The sequence below is a fragment of the Pleuronectes platessa genome, chromosome 20, assembly GCF_947347685.1.
Source record: "Pleuronectes platessa chromosome 20, fPlePla1.1, whole genome shotgun sequence".
NCBI classification, from domain to species: domain Eukaryota; kingdom Metazoa; phylum Chordata; class Actinopteri; order Pleuronectiformes; family Pleuronectidae; genus Pleuronectes; species Pleuronectes platessa.
Window position 1 is genome coordinate 1,129,397 of NC_070645.1, and position 22,911 is coordinate 1,152,307.

Below are 22,911 nucleotides of genomic sequence, written 5' to 3' on the forward strand. Positions count from 1 at the left end.
TTTAGTTCCATCCACTCCTGAAATATAAAAGGAGAGTTCCTCGAGCCACCAGCCTACACCAACACTAATTGGGCCCCAACTAACTTGAGTTTTAGAATACTGTTTTCACCTGGTGTCCATACTACTCTGAGGCTTTCACGCGCCTAAAACTGAGACTCTGGTGCTGATTTAGTTAGAAAACTCAGCATTTGAGGTAGAAAGTGAGACTTCTGGAAATTATGATGGAGATGCCCACATTCTCCTTGTGATTTTGATCTTATCAGTCAAACTAACCCAAGTGACATAGTGCAGGAAGAGATGTATGGGGTGAGGAGTGAATTTGAAAATAGCATCATTTTCCATAAAATAAATCAGTCTACCATGATGAAATAATTTAAAAGCAAAAATGTATGTATTTGTGTTTAAGGAAACGTACAAACCTGCTCTGTCTCCCTTTCTGCAGCATGTGGAGGCTTCATTAAGCTGAATGACAATGACCCTCCAGGGTACATAAGTTCACCTAACTATCCTCAAAACTACCCCCAGAACATTGACTGTATCTGGGTCATCACTGTCCCCAATGGAGAAGCTGTCCAAATCGACTTTGAGGATGAATTCTACATTGAGCCCACAGCCCAGTAAAGCTGCTACTTTCTCTACTTTGTTATTTTAAAATGTATGCCTGCTTAGATTTAGTGTTTTTAAAGTATACTATTGTGGTGGACATATGTGATAGACAGAATTCACCAAAGACTGTTGATGTGGTTTACACTATTTGATTTGCACTACGTGGTTTGTATGATTACACACTCTGTAAGGAGCTGTGGGGTTACCATGGTAACAAGTGCACCGGGGGGGTTAAGAGTGGATGTTTTGGTGACAGCCGGAAGTTCTCTGTAGCTGTAAAATGTTTGTAAACAAAACGGACACCCCCACTACAAAATCATGAGATTTTGTTGCACTGAAGGATGTCTTAAAGGTTCACCCAGGAATTTCACCCATTATCTACTCACCCCCATGTGGAGGGGGGGAGGAGGGTGTCGAGTATTGTATTGGATTCTGCTTTAACAAAGTTTCTTCACCAAACCCTTGATCGGCTTAGGGGTGAGTAGAAAATGAGTGAATTAATATTTTTTTGGATGAACTATCCCTTTAAAGACCTTCTTTGGATAAAATGCACAGTTTTCTCAGTTATAACAAAGACTACCAGGGGCTGAAACTTACGGTGGCCCTGAAAGCTCAACAAACGGCAACTTAAGAAAACACATGCAAGTTGACAAAACACCAGCAAAGTAAAAAAACATCTTCATCAATTTCACAACACAACACAACACATTACAGCAATGCGCTGCAAAAAGAGAAAAGCGCTGCAAATACCGGAACGAGCTGCAAATAGAGAAACGCGCAGCAAATACCGGAACGCGTTGCAAATACCGGAACGTGCTGCAAAAAGCCAAACGCGCAGCAAGAAGAGGCCACAACACAACGGAAGTGTTTCCAGGGGACAGCTAACAGTGATGGACACTGCCGCCACAAAAACGTCCAATACACCATAGAAATTCGGTTCCACACAGGGTTTTAAATCATCACCGTATCAGGCCATCATGAGATACCAGGAGCGGGCGCCGGGGGACACACGAACACACACACACACACACACACACACACACACACACTCGCCCGCTCCTGGTATTTCATGATGGCCTGATACGGTGATGATTTAAAAAATTTACATGATGTTCACTCACGTTCATCGTTACGTTCACGTTAATAATATGAAAACTGATTCGTTAAGTTCAGCGTTCGCGAAACATATGCACAACACTGAACTGTACAGCCACTGCAGAGGGGCCGAAGAGCCGCGTTCGGCTCCAGAGCCGCGGGTGGCCGAACCCTGTGTGGAACCGAATTTCTATGGTGTATTGGACGTTTTTGTGGCAGCAGTGTCCATCACTTTTAGTTGTCCCCTGGAAACACTTCCGTTGTGTTGTGGCCTCTTCTTGCTGCGCTTGCTTGGCTTTTTGCAGCACGTTACGGTATTAGCAACGCGTTCCGGTATTTGCTGCGCGTTTCCCTATTTGCAGCTCGTTCCGGTATTTGCAGCGCTTTTCTCTTTTTGCAGCGCGTTGCTGTAATGTGTTTTGTTGTGTTGTGAAATTGATGAAGATGTTTTTTTACTTTGCTGGTGTTTTGTCAACTTGCATGTGTTTTCTTAAGTTGCCGTTCGTTGAGCTTTCAGGGCCACCGTAGAAACTGCTGGGTAGAGATAATAGAAAGGTTGATAAACAAAATTTAAATATAATTTTATGACAATTAATGTAAAATATCATTCACCAAACCCCTTAAATTACAATCCCTAAAATTTATAAAAAAATACCACTTGACCGAGAAACAGACTAACTGGTGTTCCTTCATGCATTTCACAGATGTATGTATGACTACTTGGAGGTGCGTGATGGTTCTATAATCAATGCTGACTTAATTTCCCGACTGTGTGGCAATACCCGACCATCTACCCAGCATTCAACAGGTTCCTCCATGCTACTCAGGTTTCGAACTGACACCAGTGTCACACATAATGGATTCAAGGCAAAGTACTCCAAAGGTAAGGTAATCACTGTTATCTCACACTGCTCTAATTACAACTCAATAATTTATATAATAATAAAATAATAATAATTATATTTCTTCCTGTCTTAATGTCTTAACTACATTCATATGTTTCTAAATTTCTATATATTTGTTTTGTATTCCTTACTCTTGCTGCCTTTTACACTTAAATACTTTTTATTTACATTGGTACCTCTCTACGGAGGCCGCCATGTTTCTTACAGTAGTCCAAACTGGACAAACTTAACACCTTTTGAGATTTAATGAAGACTACCACCGGTTCTCTTTCATGTTTGGAAGGGGAGGGTGAGGTGAGGGGTATTCAGCTGCAGTTACTGAGTGCGTCTTGATCTTCCTTGATTTACCCTGTTAAAAGGGTTTTTAGTAGTTTTTCCTTACTCTTGCTGAGGGTTAAGGACAGAGGATGTCACACCCTGTTAAAGCCCTATGAGACGAATTGTAATTTTTGAATATGGGCTATACAAATAAAATTTGATTGATTGATTGATTGATTCCTAATGTTGGCCACATCAAGTCTTTCACATTGTATGATGGTACACATTATTTTGCACCGTAAACATGAGTTTGACTCTTTAATATTCATAATCTCTCTCTCTCTCCTCTCTCGATAGATAGATAGTTAGACATAGATGATATATACATATTAAATTGCCTGCATATCTCTGTTAGATGGTAGCACTGGAAAGAAAACAGGAAAAAGAAAGAAAAGAGATTAAATCAAATCCTACATATGTTTGTCTTCATATGTTAGGCTGTACTAATGCTCTGTTTAAATAATAGATATGTTAGGAAAATGTATTATACATGACTTTAAAGGTTTCATTATTAAGAATTAAAAACAAAGTCAAATACCAATGGCCCTACTCTCATTTGATATCTCTAATCCCCAACAGCAACATGCGGGGGTACTTACTTAGGTCAGAATGGTATGGTCTACAGCCCTGGCTTCCCAGGGTCCAATTATCCTGACATCTCCAACTGTGAGTGGTATCTGGAGGGACCAACAGGGCACTACCTCACCCTTAGCTATGGAAACTTCAGCCTGCAGACCAGTCAAGGATGCTCTTCTGACTATGTCGAGATCAGAGAATACAATGCCTCAGGTGCAATTTTTTTTTTTTTTAATCAAAGATCAAGTGCCTTTTTAGAATCTGTATGATTCCTTGAATGTACACATAAAACGGACTGCATTTATATCACACTTCTCTTATTGAGGTTTGACAGCGCTTAACAGGTGACTTGTTTTACAGAAACAGTGCATACAGTACTAGAACTGCTGGTTTTCGACACGTGTGAGATGCAAATCAAAGACCTACTATCAGATTCATTTCCTGTTCTGTTCTATGGCTGTAGGGCGCCTGCTGGGCCGACACTGTGGCAGTGACCTTCCAGCGTCTGTGGACACATCTGACAGTTTTGCTTACATCAGGTTTGTCAGTGACACCAGTGGAAACGCAGCCGGCTTTAGTCTTTTATTTGAAGCCAGCGTTGAAGGTATGTTTTTTTTTCAAGATTAGTAAAGAATTACTTGTTGCATGATCACAAACTTTTACATTACATTTACATTTCTATACATAGAGTACACTTGTACATTTTTAGCCTGGATGCCAGACGAACTTAGCCCCGCCCACAACATTTTTGGTCGGGCAGTTCGGTCTGGAGTCGCTCCATTGGGAAAAAATTATGGGGCGTGTTTCAACTGACCAGGAAGTAAAATTCCTCTTCGCTCAATTGGATAGACCTACAACCAATCAGAGCAACGTAGTATGTGACGTAGTATGCTAAGCAACGCATTGTGAGTTACTTACTAACGCCGGGTTCACACCGGACACTTCAGCGCAGCGCCAAGCCTTAAATAACAGCTGGCTCCCATCCACTCCCATGTTCAAACTTTGTGCCGGTCACACCGGAGGCTGAAGCACTGCGAGGCAGCCTTGGCGCAGCGTGGTGCTTCAGCCTCCGGTGTGACTGGCACAAAGCCGTGCAGCGATCTACTGGATCAACGGGTGATATTATTAGCGCTGCCCGGCGGTTCAGCGTCGCTTCAGTGTCCGTTGTGAACATCCAAGCACCGGGGCGATAGGGATTAGCGCGGTGCTTTGGCGTTGCCTCTACGTTCTGTGTTCCTCTTTCAAAATGAATGCGCTGTCGATGTCTTCTAAAACAGACTCAATGGCAGCATCTACACATCTCAGCTCGCCAGCGGCAGGCATGTTTGTTGAAAACGAATTCAACCCAAGGGCACTTTGATGACGTGGTTGATTACGTCACCGTTGATCATCTGTCAATCATCGTATAAAGCCCGCCCTGACAATCTGATTGGCCCGGTCGGGCATAATTTTTTCCCAATGGAGCGACTCCAGACCGAACTGCCCGACCAAAAATGTTGTGGGCGGGGCTTCGTCTGGCATCCAGGCTAGTACATTTTAGCAAGCAGGACCCAAATGCAGACATACACACGTCAACTAGTATAATAAAGTGATGGTCAAGAAGGTAAAATCTAAAAACACAAAATAGTAGAGGAAATAAGGGGAACAATCATTTATTTTGTGATACAAGCATGAAATTTGGCATAATCATTCTTCTGGGTCATCTATTTAACTTTAGAATGGGGGCCATCCAAAAATCCAATATGGCGGTCATTTTTCAAGATGGCCGCCAAATCATCAAGTCATAACTATGTTTCTTGCATATTTGGGGAAATATTTCACCAATTGTGATAGATAAATATATATTTTGTTATTTTTATGTTGCCGCTCTTTTCATCCGATCTCCTTGTCTGATGAGCACCTGCCTTGCGGCTGCCCAGATGCGGCGACAGCGGCGGAATAAGGCATGGGCAGAGGGAACTGAAACCTCCGGCTCATTGTCTGCGAAGAGAGGGGGCTCGTAGCCAAACACACATTTAAAAGGGGTGAATCCTGTGGCAGATGTGGGGAGTGTGTTGTGTGCATACTCCACCCAGACCAGGTGTTTGCTCCATGTAGCGGGGTTCTGTGACACAAGACACCGGAGGCCGGTCTCCAGCTGCTGGTTGAGCCGCTCGGTCTGGCCGTTAGCCTCTGGATGGTATCCCGACGTCAGGCTTACTTTGGCTCCGATGAGCTTACAGAACTCCTTCCAGAATCTGGAGGCAAACTGGGGCCCTCGGTCGGAAACAATGTCTCTTGGAAAACCATGGATCTTGAATACGTGGTTGAGCATGATTTCTGCTGTTTCACTGGCTGATGGGAGTTTAGGTAAGGCAATAAATCTAACCATCTTGGAAAAACGGTCCACCACGGTCAGGACCGTGGTGTTACCTTGAGAGGTTGGGAGCCCCGTGACGAAATCCAGGGAGATGTCTGACCAAGGCCGAGAGGGGATGGGAAGTGGATGGAGCAGTCCCATACGAGATCCGGTGGAGGATTTATTGCGGGCACAGACCGAGCAAGCCTTGACGTACTCCCGGACCTCCGGCTCCATAGATGGCCACCAGAACCTCCGGGAGATGGCGAACATAGTCCGCCTGACTCCCGGATGACAGAAAAGCGGCGAGGTGTGAGCCCAGTGGATCACCTGTGAGCGCAGATCGGCCGGAACATACAGCTTATTTTCAGGGCACCCACTAGTTGGCAGGGCTACATCGTTGGCCAGCTTCACCACCTTTTCTATTTGCCAAGTTACCGCTCCAACCACACAGGACAGTGGGAGGAGGGGTTCAGGCACCTTGGCAACAGGCTCGGGGTCAAAGAGTCTAGACAGAATATCCGGCTTGACGTTCCGGGACCCCGGCCTGTAAGAGAGGGAAAAAGAAAAGCGGTTAAAAAACAGCGCCCACCTGGCCTGGCGAGAATTAAGTCGCTTAGCTTGACGTATGTACTCCAAGTTCTTGTGATCCGTCCACACTAGAAACGGGTGGCTGGCCCCCTCTAACCAATGACGCCACTCTTCTAACGCCACCTTGACTGCGAGCAGTTCCCTGTTTCCGACATCATAGTTTCGTTCAGCCTTCGACAGCCGCCGGGACAAATAAGCACATGGGTGCATCTTACCGTCCTGCTGCGATCTTTGAGAGAGGATGGCCCCGATCCCCTCGTTGGAGGCGTCCACCTCCACCACAAACTGCCGCTGCGGGTCCGGCATGGTGAGGATCGGAGCGGTGGTGAAGCGGCGTTTAAGCTCCTGAAAAGCCGCCTCCGCCTCTGGAGACCAAAGAAAACGCACCTTGGAAGAGGTTAATGCATGTAGCGGAGCAGCTATAGCGCTGAAGCCCCTGATGAACCGCCTATAGAAGTTAGCAAATCCGAGGAATTGCTGAAGCTTCTTGCGGCCATCGGGTGTGGGCCAATCAGCGACAGCACTTATCTTAGCCGGGTCCATCTGTACTTTCCCAGGGGCCACAATAAAGCCCAGGAACGAGATGGTGCCGGCGTGAAATTCGCTCTTTTCAGCCTTGACAAAGAGCTTATGCTCAAGGAGCCTTTGGAGAACCTGGGTCACGTGAGCCTGGTGAGATTCCAAATCAGAGGAGTAAATCAATATATCATCTATGTAGACATAAACGAACTGGTCTAAAAAGTCCCGAAGGACGTCATTGATCATGGCCTGAAAAACCGCGGGTGCGCTAGTGAGTCCGAAGGGCATGTCGAATACTCGTAGTGTCCGCTGGGTGTATTAAACCCTGTTTTCCATTCATCTCCCTCCTTTATTCTGACCAAATAATAAGCATTGCGTAAATCGAGCTTTGTGAATATCTTGGCCTGCTGTATTTGATCAAAAACAGATGACATGAGGGGTAGAGGGTAACGGTTTTTAATTGTAATGTCATTTAATGGGCGGTAGTCTATGCATGGCCGTAATGAACCATCTTTCTTTCCCACAAAAAAGAAACCGGCACCTGCTGGAGACGAGGAGGGACGTATTAGCCCTGCCTTCAGTGACGAGTCTATGTAGTCTCTCATGGCCTCTTTTTCTGGTCCTGAGATTGAATACATGCGTCCCCTGGGGATGGTGGAGCCGGGAATGAGATCAATGACGCAGTCGTAGGGACGGTGCGGAGGGAGTGACTGCGCCTTGGACTTGTTGAATACCTCTTTAAGGTGAAGATAGCATGAAGGAACGGAGCCTAAATCGGGATATTCAGGGTCTGCAGGGGAATCAGCAGAGACAATGTTAATCATGGTTACCTCCCTGGAATCAATACATCGGCTCTCACAGTCTTTTCCCCAGCCCATAATTTCCCCAGATCTCCAATCAATGTGTGGATTGTGGCGAAGCAGCCATGGAAATCCCAAAATTAAAGCATGACTAGATGAATTAATCCAAAAAAATGTCATAGATTTCTGATGGTTGTGAAGGTGAAGTTCTACTGGCTCTGTGGCATGAGTGATGGTAAACAAGTCATTTTCATTAAGATCCTTGGCTTTGATGGGTCTCTCTAAAAGTTCAGTTTTCAGCCCGAGTCTCTTGGCTAACCCCCAGTCCAAAAAGCTCTCGTCAGCCCCAGAGTCTATGAGCACTCTAATTTCTGTAGTGACAGCGTGGTGTATTATTTTAACGTTCGTGAGGCTCCGGGGAGCGGGACGTGAGATCTTGGAGTTACTCACCCTGGTAGACCGTCTGGCTGGGCAGACAACAACAAGATGTCCCGTCTCCCCACAGTAAAAACAGCGACCTTCCTGCTGTCGCCGCTGTCGTTCCTCCCCTGAGAGTCGTGCGCGCCCCAGTTGCATGGGCTCCTCTCCTCTGGGCGTGGGGGAGTGTGAACGTATTCCCGGTGGTAACGGGATCTCCGAGGCGGAGGCTGTGGGAAACCTCCCCGTGCCCCCCGGTCTGCTCCGTGCCGAAGGGTGAAGCTCACGTAGCCGGTTGTCGGTTCTAATGGCGAGCGCGATCAGCGAATCCAGGTCGGAGGGAAGATCCAGGGGAACCAACAGCTCTCGGATGGGAACAGCTAATCCTTTAAAAAAAAATGTCAAAAAGTGCGGTGGAGTTCCATCCGCTCTCCGCCGCCAGGGTGCGAAAAAGGATGGCGTAGTCACATACCGTGTTGTTGCCTTGCTTAACTCCACTCAGCTCCCGGGCTTTTTCACGGGCGGATGAGACCGGGTCAAAAGTTCTCTGGAGAGCTGCCTTAAATTCTGCCAGTGAGCTGCAGAGGGGAGAATCACGCGCCCACTCGGCTGTGGCCCATGCCCGAGCTATCCCCGTCAGGTGGGAGATCATGAAGGCAATCTTAGATCTGTCTGTTGGAAAGGCATGTGGCGTGTGTTCATAATGGATTGAGCAGTCAATCAAAAACGGTTTACACTGACCCGGTTCTCCTGAAAAACGTTCTGGGGATGCCAGTCTCATTACTGGTCCGAAGCCGGGCGCCGCCGGAGCTGGAGTGGGGGCTGCTGGGACCACAGGCACGGTGGGTGGATCTGGCGGTGGAACGGAAAGATTGACGAGACGCTGCACTTGGTCCGATAGGAAGCTGAGGCTTGCTGCCATGGCCGCCTGGAACTCTTCCTGACGAGATATCCGTGATTCCTGGGCATGCAGGATAGCCGCCACCGGGTGTTCCTCTGCTGAGTCCATACTGGCCAGTGTGTACTGTCAGGCCGGTCGAAAGGCAGGACTCAGACGCAGAGCGGATGTGTTAGGAGAATGTTTTATTTATCCTCCACACAGAGTAAACTATGGTACAAAAACAAAAGCGCTCCAAAGGGAGGAAAAACAAGGCTTCATTCAATAAACCTAACTAGGACTAAACACTGAAACAAAAAAAAAGCTACAAAGAATAATCACTCTACTGAGGTAAAACTATAAGCACGAGGCTAAGCAAAACATAGACTATGACTCTGGTATCTATGGCTCGGGCTTGAATGACGACAAAAGACGACACACTGGCACAAGACAAAGGGAGACACAGACTATATGAACACATGGGGGAAAAGGGAACAGGTGGACACAATCAGGAATCAGGGGAGACGATCAGACCGGTGACACATGAGGAAGGGCAAGTGACCTGAAACGAGAGGAGAGTTACTTTTCAAAATAAAACCGGAAATGACGAGACAAAAAACACAAAACAAGACATGATCTCACCGCGGTGTGACATATAAAAGGAAATGATAAACCACAAACAAAAACAAAAGAGTCTTTCAGTGTCTATTGTTCCTGTATAAAGGCAGAATTGTGTCGACATTGATCGTCAAGGTCAGTTCATCTACCACCGCAGTTGATTTTGCCATTATTATTTTTGATATTATTCATATTATTATAGTGTTCGTTTTAGTTTATTTCCTCTATACTCTCAGTTACTAGTTGCTAATCCAAAAGGCTGTTTTAGCATTAGAAAAATAGATTATTTTATGTTGAACATCACTTTTTGTTTTCCTTTTCCTCTCCATCCTCTTGCAGCCTGTGGAGGCGAGCTGAATGCACCCTCAGGAACTATCTCCTCTCCCAATTATCCCAACCTATACCCACACAGCCGGGTGTGTCACTGGGAGATTATGGTACCACCAGGCCGTCGGATCACACTCACGATTAATGACCTACGGCTAGAAGATTCTGGTTCTTCCTGTGTATTTGACTATGTTGATGTGAGTTCCTTTCTGCCAGTGTTTCCTTATTTTTCCTCACGTCATATTCAAATTACTTAAGATGTAGTTTGTCACCACAAGATTATATGTTTTATAAAGCTTTTCATGTCACAAATCAGTTCCATTCATCTCAAATGCATTTGAGTGGTGGATGAGGGTTCAGCAGTACTGTAAGCTCAAACCTCAGATTACCAATTATGGTTAGACGTGAATAAAGATGATTCTTATTGTGTGATTTATATGAGCTGACCTAAAGAAACCTTAGATTTTAAATTGACAAACTGTAATTTTAGGCAGAAAGGACTATTTCATAATGTTACGTTTGATGTCGCACTGTGGAAAGCAAGCCTCCCTGTGACCCTCAGAAGCACAGGGGGTCACACCAGGTGGGGACACCTGCTATGATTAGTGTCATTCAAAAACATCTTCTTACATGGAGCAACTCTCGCGTCAGAGCTTAACTGTTCTGTTGCTACACACTAGCTCACAAGGGGAAGAAATTTAGCCTGTTTACGGCTCGGGGAGAGTCAGCTCACATTTCGCAGGAGGAAATTGTTTAACACAGAGTGCTCTGGCTAGAATTAAATACTGAACCCTGAATTGCCCCTCACAGAAAAAGTGCTGCACATAGGTGCACTGTATGAATGTGTGTGTGAATGGTTGAATGGCAAAAACCTGTATTGTAAAGCACTTGGTAGTGTAGTGGTCAAGACTACACAAGCACTAAATGCAGACCTAATCATGGAATTATGGGCTCTGAGTGAATTTCCCAGGAAATACAGATTCAGGATGCTTACAGATGCATACTTTGTACTCAAGGCACCTTGGTGTTGGAAATGGTTGGTTTATTATCCCCTTTAGACTAGGTGGCTTTTTTGTCTTACCTGGTCATGGATAGGATTGGGGATTCGATGTAGCGCCATCAGCTGTTTATCTCCTTTGCTAAACCTCACATAGGGAAGCCAACCATGAAGCTACGTTTCTCCCGCTGGGTGGTTAATGTTGTTGCTTTGGTTTATATAAATCAGGATTTGCATTTAATGTCATCCATCTTCAAGAACTTCTCTGATGTTTGCTCCGGTTTCGAGGATAAATTACGTATTCTCCACTCAAGCCTATGTGGAGAATACGTAGACCCCCCCCCCCCCCCTCTCTCTTTTTATCTATATGACTGCTTGTGTGGCTGTAGTCGATGGGCAGAGGGGGACATTAATAATGTGTGATTGGTAAAATTGGTAAAATTAAAGCTCCAGGACAACACAAATAAAATATCTTGTCAATATCGTTTAAAATCATTGTTCAGTGTGTTTCCTGGTGCGATACGCTCGCGGCGAGCGAAAAAAATAGACTCGACGCTGAAACGATCACTGCACGGCGCGAGGCACCCTTGGCGCGGCCCGGCGCTTCATCGTCCGATGTGAACCAAACAACGGTTTAACAGGGGGTTGGATGGGAGGCACTTGGCTTTCCTGGCTTGCCGCGGCGCTTCGGCGGGGCTTCCGCGTCTGGTGTGAACCCGGCGTTACACTACTAGCTGGATTTACTCTTAATCTGCTGAAGAAATATCTTGGGCTCACTCAAGATTTTCACCCTTATCTTTCATTTAAGTCGAAAACATTTCCTCAAGCATTTTGATATAGTTAGCCCTGGTCCTAGAAATGCTGCTGTCATGTTACACTGTCTGTATCTGATGACCTATGTATCTTCTAGGTACTGAATGGGTTGACAGACAATGCACCTCGCCTGCAGCGACTATGTGGTACAGTACCAGCAGGCACCCAGGTGCGCTCTTCCGGCAATACCATGACTGTCGTGTTCCGCACTGACGCGTCCGAGTCTAATGGTGGCTTCACGGCTTCTTACTCCTCTGAGGAGCCTGCAGGTTAGATGCTACCTTGGATATGACTAGAACTTAACCACTATCTACATAATGACATAATACATATGCTAAGAGTCTACATTTTAAATGGTAGAGATAATTGACATATGTCACTGACTCATACTTCATAGATTGAATAAAAGGTTGTGCCAAATTTAACACCTTAGCAGATTTAGCAAAGTCCACAATATCTTTGAAGCCTTTTGCTCCAACATCACGGGAAAAGCAATGTCTGGGTTCATTAATTCTGCAGATATCCCAAATACACAAGTGCACATTATGTAGTCCAATACAGCAGCTCTGCTATAAACCCTCCATAGGTTCTAATATTAAGATTGTGTTGAAACTTAATTTTGTTGTTGTTAGAGTGTGGTGGAGTCCTGGACAACCCAGCGGGCGGAAACTTCACTTCCCCTGGGTACCTGGTGTCCAACTACAGTAACAACCTCAACTGTGAATGGCTGATCCGGAACACTCTGCACATTAATTCCTCTATTGTGGTGCTCATAGAAGACCTGCACCTGGAGACTCATCAGACTTGTGAGTCAGACTACCTCAAGTTCCGTTTAGGTGAGTACCACACAGACAACATCGGCACCAGATTGCACTGAAGGAAATTATTGCACTTGTTATCATTAGATCCTGTTCCCTTCGCCCCATCTCCAGCCTTAGTTTCTCCCATCATCTCCTCAGAAGTGCCATTCCCTACTCACAATCTTGGTCTTTTCAGACTTTACTCCTTATTCTCAAACCCTAACCCACTTGTCCAAACAATATAAAATTAATAAATCTACCAAACTCATTAATCCGAAGTATTTCAATAATCAAGATGACAAAATAACCAAAAATATATTACCGGAAACCTTAACATGATTCTTGCACAGCCAACAATGGTTTAAATCTTTAGACTCAATAAAAAACAAAATTTAGTTTTTTTTTGTAGATATTGAACAAGGACAATGCATTGCAAATAACTGGATATCTCAATCCTGCTGTTTACCAGCAACTCCATAAAACGTCATAACTGTTTCAAGACTCTAACCATCGCTACAGGTCTGACAACTGATGGTAAGCTAATAAAATCATGCACTTGACACACATACCTTGCAAATACACACCACTTTGGGATAATCTAAATTTCTTTTAAGGACAAAAAAACTGTAATTTTAATAACCTCGAAATATAAAGATATCACACGGTTTAAACACTAAATCAAAAGACTTATCTGGATAACTAGATGATGACATCTGGGTAAGAATTTGCCCAAAAATATTTTCAGTGACAAATAAAACCAGCTACAACTCAAGGTAAACCCCACATATCACATCACATCGAAGAAAATTCACCATATTAGACTTTTCCTGTTTATTTTCTTTCTTTTTAGTTTTTTTCCCCTTGTCTAATCATTATTATTTTCAGTGTAACTGTTTAATTATTGTTAAAATTATCAATTTATTTATTGTTTCTTTGTTAATATGCAATGTCGGCTCAAAGTCTGCATTCTATCTGTTTGTGCATGTGTCTTTGCTTGTGTATATGATTTATCCCTCTTAAAAACTACATTTACACTTAGCTGTATAGGGAATAAGTCACTTGATTAATGTGACTTATTACTCACTCCCAGCCAAGACCAAGACCTTTCCTACTCTTGACTTGGTATTTAAGAGCATTCCTAAAAGTTTGATGAATATGTTGTGAATACAAGTATAGCCTAAATGTCTAGTGTAGATTTACACAAAGCAGATTATGCAGAGCCCCAAGATGCAGTGTTAAGTTTAATAACGATTTCAAATACCCAATAAAATGGGAGAGTGTGAAATAGGCAATTTCAGTAATATGGGTTTAACTTAAAATTCCAGTATTAATCAGCAGTTTATCAGGCCAGTGCAATATGGAGACTAGCTCACGTGGTACTAAATTATCAGCAGCAGCTAGAAATATAATGTTAATTTGAATTGGCAAGTGGTAACACTGAGGTTTCTCTCCACTGTTTCTAACCCTGAAGAAGTTTTTTGAATATACAAATTCTGAATTTGACCACTTGTGACATTTCAAACTACAACTACAACCATGCTGTAAATATCATTAATCAGCAACATTATATTAAAAAATTTGAGTTATCACTCTCCTTGCTGTTAGTGTAGTTAAATTACTTTCCTATCTGGGGAGTCCTATCTGAGCCCTGAGTGATATTATCTATTATCCATCATAATGTAACCATGATTTGACTTGTGAGGTGCTCATACCATCAAAGATCTTCAGTCCAGTCCTAGCTTTGCATAGATGCAGAGGTACAGCCTTTACTATCACTCTGCATTGCTACCATACGCTATTTTATGCACAGCTGAGGTGGTAACATGAACAGTTGATACCCCTGTATAGACGCTGGATGAGTAATAGGCACAGAGTGAAGACTGCTGTTTTGTGGTTTTTGCTAGGATGACTCAATAGCCTGCTGATTTGGAAAAAGGATCTGTCTGACTTTTAAACCAATCCAGATACATGATGTCAGATGTGTTGTTTATATAGAGAGGATATGCACATATTGGTTTGGATTTAGAGAAAGGGTGAAGTGAACAGTCAAAAATTCAAGGATTTTAGTAACTGGTTGGTTAACTCTAAAGAAGGAATCATCAATCCCAGTCCAGATCATATTTCTGAACATTCTAAACTGTTTAGTGACTCATTGGTTGAACAGGTTGGAAGTAATGGATGGCTTCTACAAAACACAGTCCTTGTATTGTATATCTATATAACCTTCTACACCTTCCCTCAGGTAACGCAGACGGGGAGCTGTTGGCCACGTTTTGTGGGCAGACCACCCCCATTATTCCAATTGTGGTCTTTACACCAGAACTCTGGGTCCAATTCCAGACTGACACCTCCCAGGGAGACTTGGGCTTCAAGGCCAAATACTTGTTCTCTGGTAAACAAAATGCTAATCCTTGATTAACTTCATCTTCAAAAGGGTATATCTACTTATTTTTAATCTACAGTTGTACTCATAATGTTACCATTGCCATCCTAATATGCAGGGTGGGATATGCCAAATGGGATGGGGGGATTGCCCCCCTCTGGTCTCTTTTTTAATCTATCTTTACCTGATTCTGATCATTTTATTTGAACAGTACTTCAGTACAAAAAACAATAAAATCAAGAATGTTGTCACAGAAGATAATCTGTGCAAAGTGCTCTACACTCCCATTTGGCCATTAACCATAAATATTGACTGATACATTTGATAAATTGGTAAAATCTTTCTTTATTGATTCAAGTATTCATTCATTCAGCACCAGCACTCAGAGACAGACTGTGACACGACATCATTTAGTCTTCATGATCACAAATGATAGTCATGACTATTTGCATATAGAGCAGGGAAGTGCTCTATATGCCTGTAGATTTGCGGAGATGTGGAGGAGGGGTGACAAGCCGCAGATGTCTTCTCCACAGGAAAACAGAAAAAGAATATATTTATATTCCTGAAAATGCATTGTTAAGTTTAAGTTCCAACATAGTTTTATTGATGATCAATATATAAATACAATTCATTGAGGCTATTTGCCCACTGTGGCTAATGATTTATTTAATCCTCCCGGGATTTTTTGAATCAATCTCTCTGCAGAATGTGGAGGATGGCAGTCAGGTGAGGAAGGGGTGTTATCCAGTCCTAACTACCCCGGTATCTACCCCAGCCCGAGTCGCTGTGCTTGGCTGCTAGAGGCTCCAGTGGGCCACACCATTACAGTAAGTTTGTACCACCCATCAAAGAGAATAAATGGACTGTATTGTTCTTTGTTTAAACATATGATTCTCATATTTGCTTTTATCATGAAACATATGTAACAGCAGAGGATATCAATATCAACAATAATTATATTAATAATCCCTTCTCCACTGTATTACTGCAGCTAATCTTCAGCTACTTCAACTTGGAGCCCCACTCTACATGTGGCTGGGACTCTGTCACCATCTTCAATGGAGGATCCCCTGGCTCCCCTATTATCGGCCAGTACTGTGGGAACACCTCCCCAGGAACCATCCAGTCAGGATCCAACAAACTTGCTGTCGTCTTTCTAGCAGACCACAGCATGTCCTTAGGAGGATTTACAGCCTCCTGGTCGGCTGATTCGTCAGGTGAGTTAACACTGACTAAATGAACATGCTCGTACCTGTTCTTTCCCTGACATACAGTACACACATACTTTAGAACATTGCTTTAGTTAGCTCAATGCTTTCATCAACCCAGCCTGTGTTGGACACTTTACTCAAAAAAGGTATGTAAAATGTATTGTTATTACTTGATTTCCTGTCAAAAGTTTAGACTTTGAATGTCTAAACATGACTTTAAATTTAGACTTTGCATGTGTGCTGTTATGATAATGTCAGGGTTATCACTGGTAAGTGCAGCTAAGGCTTCAAAATAGCAAGATCTTTTTACTGCAGCCTAGGAATTCATAGTTACAGGCTAAATTGAAGGCACACCTGTTTAAAAGTGACGAAAAGGCACATCTTTTGAATAAATTCTTTTATTGAGTAAAGCCATTAAGACCAAAGAAAAATCTGCAACACGTCTCAAAAAGTAGACCTAAACAGAATGTTGGCATATCAAAATAGAGGTGCAAAAATAAATCAGTCATTACAGAAGTAATTAGTTAACTTAAAATGTTTGTAAAAACGGCTGGGCCCGTACCTTACCACTTAGTGCACATTTTCTGAGACAAATCATTATTAATAAGGAAATAGAGAGGGGACCAGTAGGATGACCTAAGTTTAACTGGTAAAAAAGTAGGGCATGCTGTATAACGAGCCTTTAAAACTGACGATACAAGACAGAAAAAAAACAAATCAAAACGGTTGGCATACAGCTACCATACATTTTTATTTAATTAAATATATACCATTGCTTCACTGGGATGTGCTTGGGTGGAGGTCGGTTGCTTGAACAAATGCTATGCTTACTTTATTTTTTTAAGTGGTAGGGGAGAGCGGGGTAATGTGGGACATCGGGTGATGTGAAACACCCCCTGTATCTAGGCAACTGAACACATTTGTGGTCATGTGACTATTATGTTTAAAAGCCCCTCCCATTCCCCCCTTGCAATGAAGGATAAGTTGGTGCATGTGCTGTGGAAGGTATGTTTTTTCAGAAAAATGTGTTTTTTGCATGTAAAAGTAAACTTTCTACTTTTGAACTTAATCAACTGTTGTGTCAAAACAAATTGATTCAGGTAGAAAAAATTATATCATACATGTTGGTGAACTTCCAACATATAAAACCATGTAATTGATGCTAGCTGAAGATTAGCCTGAATTGATAAAAGATGTTGTTTTTCTAAAATTGTGGCTTCGGGGTATAGTGGGACAAATGCTGTGGGGTAAAGTGGGACAGTGTCTCACTTTACCCCACCATGAAGCACAAGTTAAGTTTAGTCTTGAACATATTTTAGTGTTATATTTCATTATATTTGATTTATTTTTAATGTCATAAACATTGTAGAAAAGCCATCATGCCAAGAAACTACACCAGGAAGACAACATGGGGCCAAACACCCCTCGCAGAGATGGAGGGTGTAGCCGCTGAGGTCATGCAAGGAAAGAAGTCCTTAAGAAAAGCTGGAAGGGATAGAAATATTGATAAGACAACCGTCAAAAGATTCATAAAGAAAAAAGAGAAAGGGAAAGTAAAATCAGTAGCCTGGGGTGCAGTAGCTGAGGCAAATAGAATATTCACAGATGAGATGGAGGAGGAGCTTGCCAAACACTTGAAACAACTAGCTGACCAGTTCCATGGCCTTGCTCCAGTTAAGTGCCGTGAACTGGCATTTGAATACTTAGAGAAAAACAATATCCCTCTCCCTGCCAATTGGACAGAGAAACAATGTGCCGGTAAGCTAGGGTGTGCAAGAGATCACATGAATCATAATAATCATAAATGTGCTTAATTGACCAATCCCCATGATTCTGTTACTATTCCGATATTAGTGGTTGACAATCTAGCTGTCGAGATTTTAACTATTACAACATGTGTTGTTAAGGTAGTTTTAAAGTGGAAAAAGTAAGTGTCCCACTTTACCCCGTAGCTGGGGTAAAGTGGGACACAAGACCACTTTTTTAAAACAATCATATTTTCACTGCCTTTTGTCCTGAAGACATTCTGATCATTTCCATTGCTAGAAAACATCCTGAATTAATGGGAAATGTGTAAATTTTACTGATATATCATTTTAGCTTGCCTAGAGGGGAGCAAGTGTAAAAAATGTCCCAGATTACCCCGCTCTCCCCTACCTATCATAATACTACTAGAATTTTATTTATAATATTTTACTGGTAAAAGTATTACTTTAACACAGGGACCATGTTCTCTATAGACTGTAATTTAACATTGACTGCTATCAGTGAGAAAAGGTTTAGGAACTATTTAGGCACACCCTTTGTTTTGTTTTCAAAAAGGCTTGGCATTAAAAAAAGACTTTGTTACAGACAGAATATTTTGAAAGGGGTAACCAAGACAAAGTAGTGTACTAATCCCATGTTTATGATTGCATTACATTTTTGCACAATGGAGATCCATTAACATTTCAGTAAGACATAGGCTTATACAAGCTCTGTTGGGAAAATAGTCCACACTTGTTGGTAGGTAAAAATGCTATGATAGGAGATTACTGCTTGTCAAGCTTTTTTGATATTACTTTTGATCATTTTATTCACGCATTATACAGTCACATGTATTTTTTTTTTGGCCAGGGTGTGGAGGGGTGATCCATGCTGATTCTGGAACAATCAAGTCTCCAAACTATCCTCAGAACTTCCCTGCCTACGTTGAGTGTTCTTGGCAGATCATTGCCCATGAGGGAAACCATCTGCAGATGAGCTTCAACAGTGATTTCCAGATTCCAGACAACACTGTGACCTGTCAGAATAGTTATATCAAGGTACGAGTTTCAAGCTACACTAAAACAGGTGGTCAGTAGTTTGACCTTTATTTAATGATGATGCTAGATTCTAAAAGCTTGTCATAACAGTTACTTTAGTGATAACAGCACAAGGTTATAAAGTGTGTACTGCCCAGTGCACCAGGTGTTTACCCAGCACACAGTGAAATTATCATGGCCCAGCTGGAAGGGTACACATGCAGTCCAGCTGGAAATTGGGTGGAATCATATAATGTATTATCATAGATGAGCATATTTAAAGCTGTGAACATCAATGGTCCATTTGCCATTTCCTTGTAACTAATTTCATCTGCTTTACATACATGGCTCTCCATGTCATGATGCACTAGTTTAAGATTAATTTCTGATTCTCTTGGACGTGCTGATGATCCTACTATGTTATTTTTTGACAAACATGGTTGCGAGACTTATACGAGAAAAAAGTTTAAATTGCTAGACAATTATTTTATGCCACTGTGTAGACTGTTTTTTATGTGTCATTACCCAGCATGCTTGGTAATTTACAAAATAATCTGTTTGACAATGAATCTACATGAGTTGTTATGCAGTCAAGCACAGAGTTGCATAGTTACATTACATTACATTTCATTTAGCTGATGCTTTTATCAAAAGCGACTTACAATAAGCGCATTCAACCATGAGGGTACAAACCCAGAACAACAAGAATCAAGTATAGTTGTGGTTGACAGTGTGTAACATCACTCCTTAGAGACAGTAGAAGGAACTCAAGCTACCTTGAGAGAATATATATTTACAGAGCAGAGAGTGATAAAAAGGACTTCGGCATAAGTTTGATGTAACTGATGATACAGTGGATTACAGGGCTGGTAAGAATTACTCATTTATTTAATCCGTTTTATTCTCCATCACATGGAACAATACTTAGAAATCACATGTCAGCTGCTTGAAAGATTAACAGTAATTAATTATTTCAAAATTAGTTATACAATCACCGAAATTGCAGTGGTGTTGGAAAACAAAATGGTGGTAAAGCCTGCACGTGCTGTGGAAGGGTAGAGCAAACAGCACAGTGAATAATAGATTGGACTTCACTGGATTTATTATTGCGTTGTTTTCAATCATCACTGGCGAAAAGGAAAGGGTTTACTTTTATTAACGAAGATTAATTTCAAGATAGGCACTGGGAATTTTTTTTTTTTGATAATTACCTCTTTTCTTTTTAGTTGCAATGACTTCTTTAGTGAATTTGATAACGGATCTGGCTGATGTTACCCAAAAAAGAGAGAGAACTGAAACCGTTAGAGATGTATGCAACCATCCAGAGGTTATACAGCATGTAACCAACGGCCGTGTCAAGTCATTGTTTATGCAAAAACAGCTTCATTAACAGTTTTGATAACTATTAGTAAAGTGACGAATTATGGCTTCATCAGAGATTAAGGCTAAAAGCAGAAATTACAAGTTAATGTCAGAGGTCAACATTTTGTTAGTTGTTAGTGGTTAGTTAGTTTGTATTTTCCCACAAATTAGGATAGTTCAACTTTGTAGTATATGTATCACGAAAACAATGTTCTATTGGTCAACAATTTCTCAATCATGTGTGCGTTTTCCTACAGGTCTGGTCAGGTCAGACCCAAAATCCTGAGGCTCTGCTGTCAACAGGCTGTGACTCGGTGGCCCCGGGCCCTATCATTACTCCATATAACATCATTACAAGCCGATTCCAGGCGACTGAAGCAACTGGCAGAGGCTTCTCTGCCACCTTCAGCACCAGTAAGAACCAGGCAGCCAAGACAGGTCATGTTGAGGTCATGGTGTGACATTGAATGTTAGGGTGTCTGGGTTTCTTTAGAATTATTATTCTATCACACAAGAGTGCAGAAGATGAGACGTGTAGTGAAGCTCCCTTTATAGCTTGAAAGTTACTTTCCAAATCTTATTTATTTGCATGTACAGGCTGAACTTTGCTTAATGTCACTAAGTTGTTTGAAGGAGGCATGAGGCTGCCAGCCCAACAACATGCAAAGAAAGTCTGATTCCCTCTGTTCATCAGGATGTGGCGCAAACTTCACTGCTCCCAACGGACGTGTAGTTTCTCCCAATTATCCAGCTGACTACCCTGAAAGGTCCAACTGCAACTACACCATAGATGCTGGAAAACAGACAGTGGTCGTTGTCATTTTTCAGGTCTTCCAAGTTGAAGGCAAGTGTTTTGGATTAACAATATATATACACAGAATCACCTTCAGATGTGAGATTAAGGACAAAAAATAAGACAGTATGCATAAATCAAAAGGGAAGATTTGCCTCTTTGCCTTGGGACACTGGACCAACCTTGGGACACTGAACCAAAAGTAGATGTTTTTACTCACTGATGTTGACAACCAACAGGCAGTTGTTTGACTATGTAGCCTGTCTGTCTGTTATTTAGCACACTCTACCTGTCAGTATGATGGGCTGAAGATCTACAGCCCGGCTACAAGTGGCCCTCCTATTGCTACGTTGTGTGGTACAAACATCCCAGGGCCCTTCTCCACCTTTGGTCCCATGTTACTCCATTTCTACTCTGACTCTGTGATTAACTACAGTGGCTTCATGGCAGAATACAGAACCATTCGTGAGTAAAAGAGAAACATATTGTTAGATTTATTGTTACATTATACCTGTATAAAAGATTCAAATTCTTGGGTTTCAGCTCCTCAACATTGCAACAATAAGTGTGTGTTAAGGGCTAATGTTGTTATCATGTTGTTCACAGTTGTACAGTGTAATGTTGCAATTTAACTAAAACTTGTCTCTGTCAGGCAAGAGCAATATGACATGTAATAATAATGAAATTAAATACGATATCTGTTAAAACAGATGTTATTAGCAGGAAGCAATACTTTCTTCTATAAGTTCAACTTATGTTTGTTTATATATTTTGCATTCACTTTCCCTAATGCTGATTTTACCCAAAAAAGTAAATAAAACCGTAACAGTTTTAACAATTTAATTTACACTACTAATGAAATATTAAACATTAAACATTTTAATTATGCAACAAAAATCATGTCCCTCTCACACATTTAAATGTGTGTCTGTGTGTTTGTGTCTGTGTGTCTACAGCATGTGGTGGTCTCTTCAACAGCACTATGGGAACAGTGAGCAGTCCAGCACTCTCCATGACCAACTACCACCACAACATCAACTGTACTTACCATATAATGGTCCCGACAGACAGAGTGGTGGATCTCAAGTAAGACTATAGTGACTATACTGAAATCACACCACAATCACTACCTTGCAGACTGTGGCCCATCAGCACAATGGCAGTGACCTTAACCAGGATATTATGTTGTCATTTTTGTAAAGTGGAAGAATGTAGGGATGTGTAATCCATCTATATCCATCACAATAATATGTTGAGGTCTTATCCTCTTAGAGGCCAATATAAACTCCAGACTATACTGATATTGATGAATCTATGAGCCATGTTAAGAGAAAGGAAGAGGGCAGAGAGAGACAGAGGGGACAAAGAGAACAGAGAGGTGACCATATAAAAAAATGTCAGAAGCACTAGGGTCAGTTTAGTAATTTGTCACTCTTTGAATCTGAATAAGGATTTTTGAGCTTTTAATACCCTTAAATAGCTCTAAAGCCTAGCAGTGTTTCCTCCCAGTGCTTCATGCTTTCCTTTTCCAATCTCCATAGGTTTAACACCTTCCATCTGGAGGCATCTTCTTCCTGTCGCTATGACTTTTTGGCAGTTTTTGATGGACAGGACACCCTGTCACCCTTGCTGGGGAAATTCTGTGGTGCAGTGCTCCCACCCAATCTGCGCTCCTCTACCAACCAGTTATTTATTGTCTTCAGGACAGATGCCTCACTGAATGGGATTGGCTGGAGAGCCACCTACAGTGAGACACTTGGTATGTGTATGTCTTGTATT

The 22,911-nt window shown here is 42.2% G+C and overlaps 1 protein-coding gene across 1 annotated transcript in view; it reads left to right on the top strand.

The window, feature by feature from the left end:
• Window positions 1-22,911, top strand: part of cubn (cubilin (intrinsic factor-cobalamin receptor)) — a 101,103-nt gene that overhangs the window by 54,373 nt on the left and 23,819 nt on the right. The window contains exons 44-59 of the mRNA XM_053412367.1: window positions 443-617; window positions 2,406-2,584; window positions 3,504-3,713; window positions 3,964-4,104; window positions 10,000-10,184; window positions 11,895-12,066; window positions 12,430-12,633; window positions 14,840-14,989; window positions 15,689-15,810; window positions 15,975-16,200; window positions 18,811-18,998; window positions 20,597-20,753; window positions 21,034-21,183; window positions 21,412-21,597; window positions 22,089-22,218; window positions 22,674-22,891. Of these exons, the coding sequence (XP_053268342.1) occupies window positions 443-617; window positions 2,406-2,584; window positions 3,504-3,713; window positions 3,964-4,104; window positions 10,000-10,184; window positions 11,895-12,066; window positions 12,430-12,633; window positions 14,840-14,989; window positions 15,689-15,810; window positions 15,975-16,200; window positions 18,811-18,998; window positions 20,597-20,753; window positions 21,034-21,183; window positions 21,412-21,597; window positions 22,089-22,218; window positions 22,674-22,891 (2,793 nt within the window). The remainder of the gene's footprint in view (window positions 1-442; window positions 618-2,405; window positions 2,585-3,503; window positions 3,714-3,963; window positions 4,105-9,999; window positions 10,185-11,894; window positions 12,067-12,429; window positions 12,634-14,839; window positions 14,990-15,688; window positions 15,811-15,974; window positions 16,201-18,810; window positions 18,999-20,596; window positions 20,754-21,033; window positions 21,184-21,411; window positions 21,598-22,088; window positions 22,219-22,673; window positions 22,892-22,911) is intronic.